At 42.0% G+C, this 9,227-nt stretch overlaps 1 protein-coding gene across 1 annotated transcript in view; it reads right to left on the bottom strand.

The window, feature by feature from the left end:
• Positions 1-3,099, bottom strand: part of PANX3 (pannexin 3) — an 8,618-nt gene extending 5,519 nt beyond the window's left edge. The window contains exons 1-2 of the mRNA XM_017853803.1: positions 2,919-3,099; positions 1,558-1,700 (exon numbers count right to left, since the gene is read on the bottom strand). Of these exons, the coding sequence (XP_017709292.1) occupies positions 1,558-1,700; positions 2,919-3,099 (324 nt within the window). The remainder of the gene's footprint in view (positions 1-1,557; positions 1,701-2,918) is intronic.
• Positions 3,100-9,227: the final 6,128 nt, after the last annotated feature.

The following is a 9,227-nucleotide window of genomic DNA, read 5'->3' as shown; positions in this document are numbered from 1 at the left end:
TGAAAATGAACCTTTCCTTCATACTAGAGATTCTTTTGCAGGCAACAGAAGTGGAGCCTGAGAATTTGGGATTAAAGGGCTTCCTGGTGGCCAGGTGCTGTGGCTCATGCCTGCAATCCCAGCACTTTGGGAGGCTGAGGCAGGCGGATCACCTGAGGTCAGGAGTTTGAGAGCAACCTGGACAGCATGGTGAAACCCCATCTCTATTAGAAATACAAAAAATAGCCAGGCATGGTGGCGGGCACCTGTAATCCCAGCTACTCGGGAGGCTGAGACAGGAGAATCACTTGAACCGGGGAGGCAGAGATTGCAGTGAGCCGAGATCACACCATTGCACTCCAGCCTAGGTGACAAGCACAAAACAACTCCATCTCAAAAAAAAAAAAAAAAAAAAAAAAAAAAAAGAAAAAAGAAACAGAAAAACTTTCTGGTGATCTTGATTATCAGACAATTTGACCCTTTTCTTATATGTGAATTCCTCTACCATAGAACTTTTTTTTTTAACCATCTAGATCCTTCCTGAACTTGCAGTGACAGAAATCTCATTAACTCTTTCCATCAAGTCTCTGGTTTTGTCTCAGTCCTAGAACTGTGGCAATTTGACAGCTTGTCACCGGCATGCCTAGAAAACGCTACACGTGTCTTCTGACTAAACCTCATGAATCACACATACATGTTACCACTGCCTCTTCCTAAAACCCCGCTAGGATGACAATGAGACATGAAAGAAGACATATTTTTATAAGGTCAAAGAGAACAGGAGAGGAGACAAGGGAGCCCAATATTGAAAACTGGAAAGCAGTTGCAAGATAGAAGACACCAGCTCACGGGGAGGACAGGGAGAGGAGGCAGGGACAGGCAGGCTGTTGTCACCACAGAACCAGGAATCGGAGACACCAGGTCCTTCTGAAAACAAGAGTGCAGGAGGGGCTGAAAACAGGGAACTTGTTGGAAAAATCTGTGTGAGAAACAGCCTACAGATCCTTTCTGTAATGTGAGGCAGTCAAGCGGCTGCTCTTTCCCTCCCCTAACAGGCTTGATGGTTACTCTCTGGAGAGATTAAACCAGATTAAATTCTGCTCTTGGGTCCATGGAGGCAGGGGAGCCATGCTGGGACAGGGGGAGCAGCTGAGTGAACTCTGAGTGGTGAGACCCACAGCCAAGTTCCTAGAGGGTGGGTAGGCAGGCTTAATTCCAACGGCACCCTGCCCTTCCCCACAAATTAAGGTCTGAATGACTCTTCTAGGAGGAAGCTGATGAGCCCAGGAAAAAGGACTACAGAGTCAGTATTTCAGAAACTAATGAAATAGACCAAAGGGATCACCTTAAACCGAAGTCTGCCTGTTTATGTGCCTCACCCTTAGGCACAAAGCTTCCAATTAGATACAAGTGGGTCACCAAAGATCGCCAGATTCAGAGAATGCCTGAAACATGAAAGCAAGTGACTAAAATAAATGGGTTGGGGTGGTGGGGATAGAGGCAAGAGGGAGTAGAATGAAGTGGTTCTGCCCCACTCCACTCAACCGTGAAGCTGGTCTTACAGAGAGTTTGCTTTACCTTGTGGGGCCAGAGAGATTTCATCTTGTCCTGACGAGGCCCGTCCTGCTCATGGTGAACCAGTGAGTCCCAGCAGGAGCTGTCCACGTAGGCTGCCTGCCGGATGCTGAAGTTACTGGGAGAGAAGCAACTGATTGGAGACCCTGCAACAGGAACACAGCTTTGAGGCCGCCTGAGTTGGAGTGGAGGAGTGGGGACTCAGGGGCAATCATCTAACTCTTCCCGTTTCTGTTTCTGGCAGGGACTGTCTTCTTCCCACACCTTAGTTTTCTGGGTTGAGCACTGCCATGTCACGGTAGGACAGGGCACTCCTGGACACATCCCACTGTATGGCCAGGGCTTGCCAGTGCTGACTCAGCCTTTTAGGTCTGGTGGTTCTTTGCTCTCAGAGTACCCCCTGGGCTTTTTGTGCTCCTGTAGTCTGGTACCAGAAGGCTTGCGGTTTGATGGTGATGTCTCTTTCCTGAAATAACTGATATCCTTTAGGCTCTAAAATGTTGAGGATTAATTGCCTGGGCTTCTGAGCCTAAATGAAGAGAAAGGGTGGGCAAATTATGCCAGAAGGAAAGTGGGCTTAGAGGAGAGTTCCTGCCTTTTTGTTTTCATGTCAGTCTGCAGAAAGAGGCAGAAGTGGGAGCCATTTCTTCTCCCCTGGTTGTGGATGAATGAAGAGGTGGTGGGAGGCTGGCACACCTGTTTGGGAAATGTAGTAAGCTAATGGCACTGCTGGAAAGGAAAGCCAGAAAGAAGTGTCAGTTCTCAGGAAGTCCATATTCTCTTTAACAAAGGTGGTGGATTTGCTGAGTGAATCCAGCACCTGAAACCCTAGATGTATGTGTATGCCAATGTCTGTGTGTGTGGCTGGGGTTCCTAGACAGGAAGCAATGGGTTTATCCAGCATCTCCAATGTGCCTGGCTCTCAGGCACTTAATACATGTTCTCAAGTCAATAACCCTGGAGTTGGGGGGTTGGGGTGGGAAGAGAGCCCAGAGCAAATAAGAGACTTGGCCCAGCTAAGATGAAGAGGTCTAAGGTCCTAAAAACATTACCAGGGGTGTCAACTTCTTTCATTCATACTGAAAACCAAAATAAAGGTTTGATCATTTGAAATGACATAAAATATATGAATACTAAAATTACAACTTTTTTTTAACTGTAACATTTTGCAGATGACTTTCAAAATTTTTTGGTGCCTCTGCTTTGCTGGCCTGAACTCATGCATCATCTGCCTTTTGGATAATCCAGCCCAGCCCAAAGCCATGGAATCCCATCACTGTGCGCACCACCTCACTTCAGAGCCCATGCAGAGAGTGACATGAAGGGGAGTCTCTCTTGTGCACTGGGCCTTGGAAGCAACTTACCAGAGGAGAACTCCTGGGCGAATGCCAGGGACATCAGCAACAAGGGGGAGCCCACAGATACGAACTTGACTATCCGGTCCAGGGGCAGTTCCAGGCGCAGTCCTTTGAGGCGGGGGCCCCTGCGGTCAGGCAGCAGGGCATCCGAGAGCATGTACTCTGCAGCTGTGTGTGCAAGTGACATGATGCTGCTGAGCCTGGGAGTGCCGAGGTGGCAGGAGGGGTCCTGGGATGGTGGAATGAGGAGATGGCAGCTTCAGGCAGCTGGGTTTGAGCAGACAGTGCCTGCTGCCCCAGCCTTATGGATATCTATGCTGGGAGCAGGCGATGGTTCTCTAAATAACTGCCCAGGCCTTGAGCCAGGCCCTGCTAATTAGAGGGAGGCATAGCCTTAGTGGATCCTTGCTGGAGGAGGGTCGGGCCTCACCTGGGGCTGGTGCCATAGTGTTGTCTGGATTATCCTAGAGCAGATGGAGTTCTGTGGCTTTATGCCGCCCTGTCATTAATAAAGTATTTTCAGCGGGGCGGTGGAGAGAAGGAGGGCTGTGGAACCAGGCCTCCCTCCATGTAATTGGTGTGGAATTTGGAGGAGGATTGCTTAAATGTTTTGAAGGCACTCATTCTGTGGTTTGGGGTGAGAGTTGAGCCCCCGCGACCCAGCTGGGATTGTGACCCTACACAGTAGTCTTTCTCCCAGTGATGGTTTTTGCTCTGGGCCCAGACTCTTTCCCAGAAACTTTTCTGTGTTTGGTGTTAGATTTCCTTCCCTGACTCTGGTCTTTTTTCCAGAATGTTTCAACTACATATTTACAATTTCCAATTCCTTTTTAGCTCATGGGTTCTTTACAAAGCTAGGGGATGCATGGCAGTGTTGAGTCATGGAAAGAGCACAACCTTTGAAATTTGGAGGGAAAACTCCTCCACTGGAGACCTAGGAGTACCCAGGTTTTAACTGTGTGATTTCAGGCCAGTCACTTTTAGCTCAGTTTCCCCATCTCTCAAATAGTAGAATGTAACAAGCTTACAGGATTGGGGGGATTGATTAAGAGTATTGTTTGTGAAGGTGCTTTGTAAACTGTAAAGTGTAGCAGAAGTGTCAGCTCTTATTTCAATTTGGTGGGGGTGGGTGAGTGGAGAATAGGGCACTCTTGTCTCTAGTGTTGCCCTTAAACTGGCAATAGAGGCTCTTAACTTTATCCTCTTTGGTTGTGCCCTTCTCATCAGGCAACGAGTACATGGACCCAAACGGATGTGTCCATTCAGAGTCTGTGCAGCCAGCTAGAAACCACTCTGTAAGGCCCTGCCCCAATGGCCCCAGCCGACTTCCCAGACCTGTATGGGCCTTTTTTTCGGGGGTAACCTCCCAAGGGAAGATTGTGCTGCTGGTGTGCACTTCTAGGCCCAAGGAATGGCTGGCTGTCGGGGTTTGGATGCAATTTGTAAGTCTTGGGATGTCCGCATGTGCAATTGTGAGGTTTTTTGCAATGTGGGCATTAGCTGGATTGGGAAGAGAAGATTGGGCCAGGGACCTGGGAGAGTCTGAGGATTCTAAATTTGAACCTGGCATTCCTGATCATTATGAAGCTGGGGTGTGCGTGTCTATATATGTCAAGCAAGGATAACATATTTTATTCAACAGTTTGTTAACTTGGTTTATAACTTTTAATATTTTAGATATATGGTATGTGGACCTCTATTTGAACTTTTTTTTCCTAGGCCACAAATGTTTGGGCTGGGCTTACCTCTCTCCCACCCCACAGGCTAGAGGCCCATTTGGATTCAGAGCTGCCCTGCGTGTGCTAACTGGAGTGTATGAGTCATGGGGCAGCAGAAGGGATCCTTTATTTCTCTTCCCCATTTCCCTCCCCACACCACATTTCTGTATCTTTGAATTAGCCATGTTTTTGCCAAATGTTTATTATTAGTCTGTATGCATGTATATCCTTTCACTTTTTAAAAATACATTTTTATTGAGAAATAATATACACACCTTAATACTGTCTATAGCATACACTACTTGTGTGATGGGTGCACTAAAATCTCAGACTTCTCCACTATACAATTTATCCATGTAACCAAAAACGATTTGTACCCCAAAAGCAACTGAAATAAAAAATTTAAAAAACCAAAAACCAGAGAAAAATTCATATACCATAAGGATGCAGTTTAATAAATATTCATCTGATCAAGAAACAGAACATTACGGGCACCCCGGAAACCACCTCTGTGCTCCTTTCTTCTAGCTTTTCCAAATGGTAAACGTTATATACACTTCTAATTGATTAGTTTTGCCTTTTTTATACATTATGAAAATGGAATCATCTGTATATACTCTTTTGTGTCTGGCTTCTTTTGCTCCACGTCGTATTTATGAGAATCATCCATTTTATTATTGCCTGTTTTTGTACTTTATGTAAATGGGATCATGTGCATGTGTTTATGTGCCTGGATTCTCTGCTCAGCGTAATTTTGAGATTCACCATGTTGTTGTATGTACCAGAAATGCATTTCCTCTGTGTAGATATATAACAATTTGTTTATCCATTCATAAGCTGACAGATATTTGGGTTTTCAGGTTCTGGATGTTAGAAGATACTGTTGCTGTGAACATTCTAATATGTGTCTCCTGGTGAACATATATATGCATTTATGTTGGGTACATAGTGAGGGGTGGAATTGCTAGGTCATAATGCTATGCATATGTTTATCTCTATAGTTTTTCAAGAGGTTGTATCAGTTTACACTTTCACCAACAGCTTATGAAAATCCTAGTTGCTGCACATCCTTGACATTACACCTTTGGAATTAAAAAATTATTAAAGCCATTTTGGAAGGTGTGTAGTAGTAGTGCATTGTGGTTTTAACTTGAATATCTCTGTCGACTAATGAAGTTGGCTACTTTGGCCGTTTGGATATTTTCTTTTGTGAGTGTATGTTTGAGTCTTTTACCTTTTTTAATGTCGGGTTGTCTATCTTTTGCTTATTGATTTGTAGTACTTTTTCAAATATTCTGGATATGAGACCATTGCTAGCAACATGTTTTATTTATATCTTCTTCCACTCCACTGGTTGCCTTTTCATTCTCTTAATGTTGTCTTTTGATGACCAGAAGTTCTAATTTTAATATAGTCCATATATTTTTTTTCTATGGATAGTGCTATATGTATTCTGTTTAACGAACCATTGGTTATTAATTACAATGCCATGAAAAATGTTTCTGATGTGTTCTCCAGAATATTTTTGTGTTATGTTTCTTATTTGAGTCTGCAGTTCATCTATAATTTTTTTAAACATGTGGTATGAAATAGAGGTCAAGAAATATTATTTTCCATATGGCTATCCAACTGACTCAGCACCATTTATTGTAAGACCAGTCCTTTCTTATTGCAGTGCAGTGTTGTCATGGTCATAAATCAGGTGACTCTGTTCCAGCTGACAATTTGTCTTTTTTTTTTTTTTTTTTTTGCCAACACTACACTATCTTAGCTAGTGTAGCTTTATAACAGGTCTTGACACCCATAGTGTAGATCTTCCAGTTTTATTTTTCTTCAGGATTGCTCTGGTTATTTTTGATCTTTTGCATTTCTACATGAATTTTACAATCCGGTTTTGAATTTCAGCAGGAAAAAACCTGCTAGAATTTTTTGATTGTGACTTTAATTTACAGTTTAATTTGGGAAACATTGCCGTCTTTACAGTATTTAGTTTTCAAATCTATGAACATGGTATATCCCTCCATTTGTTTAAGACTTCTTTCTGAAGCTGGGCACGGTGACTCACACCTGTAATCCCAGCATTTTGGGAGGCCAAGGCAAGTGGATCACCTGAGGTCAGGAGTTCAAGACCAGCCTGGCCAACATGATTAAACCCCATCTCTACTAAAAATACAAAACATTAGCCAGATGTGGTGACAGGCACCTGTAATCCCAGCTACTTGGGAGGCTGAGGCAGAGGAATCACTTGAACCTAGGAGGCGGAGGTTGCAGTGAGCTGAGATCGCGCCACTGCACTCCCGCCTGGGCAACAAGAGTGAAATTCTGTCTCAAAACAAATAAATAAATATACAAATCATAAAGACTTCTTTCTGTGCATAGCAACTTTTGGTTTTAAGTGTGGGTGTTTTACACATCTATTGTTGGATTTATTCCTAGTTATTTGATGTTTCTTGATGCTATTGTTAACCATGTATTTTTTAGAAAATTTATTTCTAATTGTTTGTTGCTCATATATGGAAATACAACTGATTTTTGTACACTGATCTTGTGTACGTCAATCTTATTGAATTCATTTATTGATTCTAATAGTTTGTAGATTAATTTAGATTTTTAAAAATCTATACAACCATACCATTTATGAAAAATCAGTTTTCTTTCTTTCTGTCTTTCTCTCTCTTTCTTTCTTTTGTTCTCTTTCTTTCTTTCTTTCTTTCTTTCTTTCTTTCTTTCTTTCGTCTTCACGCCTTTTATTTATTTTCTTGTCCTCTTACACTGGTTAGGCCATCCAGTATAATATTAAATATGAGTAGTGATAATGGGTATCCCTGCCTTGTTCCTTCTCTCAGAGGGAAAGTTTTCAGTGTTATTATTGAGCAGGATGTTCATTGTAGGTTTTTTTCCTTTTTTTTTATTGGTAGGCATTCTTTTTCACATTAAAGAAGTTCTCCTTTATTCCTAGCTTGCTAAGTGTGTTTGATATGAATGAATATTGAATTTTTAAAAATATATTTCCTGCATACTTTGAGATGCTCATATGATTTTTAACTTTATATGTATTATTGTGATGAAATATATTGATCAATTTTTGAATGTTAAATTACTCTTGCATCTGTGAAGTAAATCTCACTTGGTTCAGATATATCACCTTTTAAATTTTTTATTGGTTTCAGTTTGCTAATGTTTTGGTAAGGATTTTACATTTCTATTTAAAAGAAGAAAGAACTTGATTTAATTTTCCTTTTAATAAGGTCTTTGGCAGGTTATGCCGGCCATACCAAAAGAGTTAGGAAGTCTTTCTTCTTTATCTGCTTCCTCTTGTAAGAGTTTGTGCAATATTGGTATTATTTCTTCACTAAATATTTGGAAGACTTGGGATTTTCTTTGTGTGGAATTTTAGTAATGGATTTGATTTCTTTAGTCAGTATTTGACTGTTCAGATTTTCTTTTTTTAACTTTTACTTTATTTTATTTTTTTTGATATGATATACGAAGTCTCACCCTGTTGCCCAGGCTGGAGTGCAATGGCGCGATCTCGGCTCACTGCAACCTCCGCCTCCCAGGTTCAAGCGATTCTCCCACCTCAGCTTCTGGAGTAGCTGGATTATAGGCGTGTGCCACCATGCCCAGCTAAGTTTTGTATTTTTAGTAGAGATGGGGTTTCACCATGTTGGCCAGGCTGGTCTGGAACTCCCAACCTCAGGTGATCCCCCTGCCTCAGCCTCCCAAAGTGCTGGGATTACGAGCATGAGCCACCACGCCTGGCCTGATTAATCAAATTTTCTAGTTTCTCTTATCACAGCTTAAATGCACTAGTTTTCTATTGTTGCACAAAAAATTACCCCAAAATGTAGGGATTAAAACAAAAAAAGTTATTATCTCAAATATTGTGTAGATCAGAAATTTGGGAGGGGCTTAGCTAGGTTGTTCTGGCTCAGGGTCTAGTGAAGGTGTTGACTGGGGCTGCAGACATCTAAGGGCTTTACTAGCTGCGGGATCTGCTTCCATACTCACTGAGCGGTTACTGGCTGGGAGTCTCAGTTTCTTGTTGAGTGTTGGCAGTAGGCCTCAGTTCCTTACTGCATAGGCCTCTCCTTAGGGTGACATGGGTACTGGTTTTCCCAGAGCAGATGATCCAAGAGAGAAAGCAAACAGGAAGCGACAGCGCCTTGCATGACCTAATCTCGGAAGTTGCAGCTGCTATTTCTGCTTTTTACTATTCACTAGAAGGAAGTCATTAAGTCCCCATATCCACAGAGAAAGGAATTAAGCTACACAGTTTAAACGAGTGTCAAGGAATTTGTGAACTATTTTAAACCATTATATTAATAAGTTAAAAATTTGAGAAAATTGTCCATTTTCCATTCAAACTGTCAAATTTGTTGGCATACTAGTAATCATAATATCCTCTTATATCAAATTGTATTATGTAATTCTATATATATAGCCAAGTTGAAAGAGTTTTATAGTGAATGCTTGCAATCCTTAATTCTATCCTTAGCACTTCACATGGTTTGCTTTGTTGTGCATCTATCCAGCCTCCGGGCACCCATTAATTTATCTTTTTTTGGATGCATTTCAGAGTAACTTGCAGACATTG

The sequence above is a fragment of the Rhinopithecus bieti genome, unplaced genomic scaffold, assembly GCF_001698545.2.
Source record: "Rhinopithecus bieti isolate Rb0 unplaced genomic scaffold, ASM169854v2 scaffold_37463, whole genome shotgun sequence".
NCBI lineage: Eukaryota > Metazoa > Chordata > Mammalia > Primates > Cercopithecidae > Rhinopithecus > Rhinopithecus bieti.
Note: the sequence above shows the minus strand (reverse complement) of the source record. Positions and strands in the feature narration are given on the sequence as shown.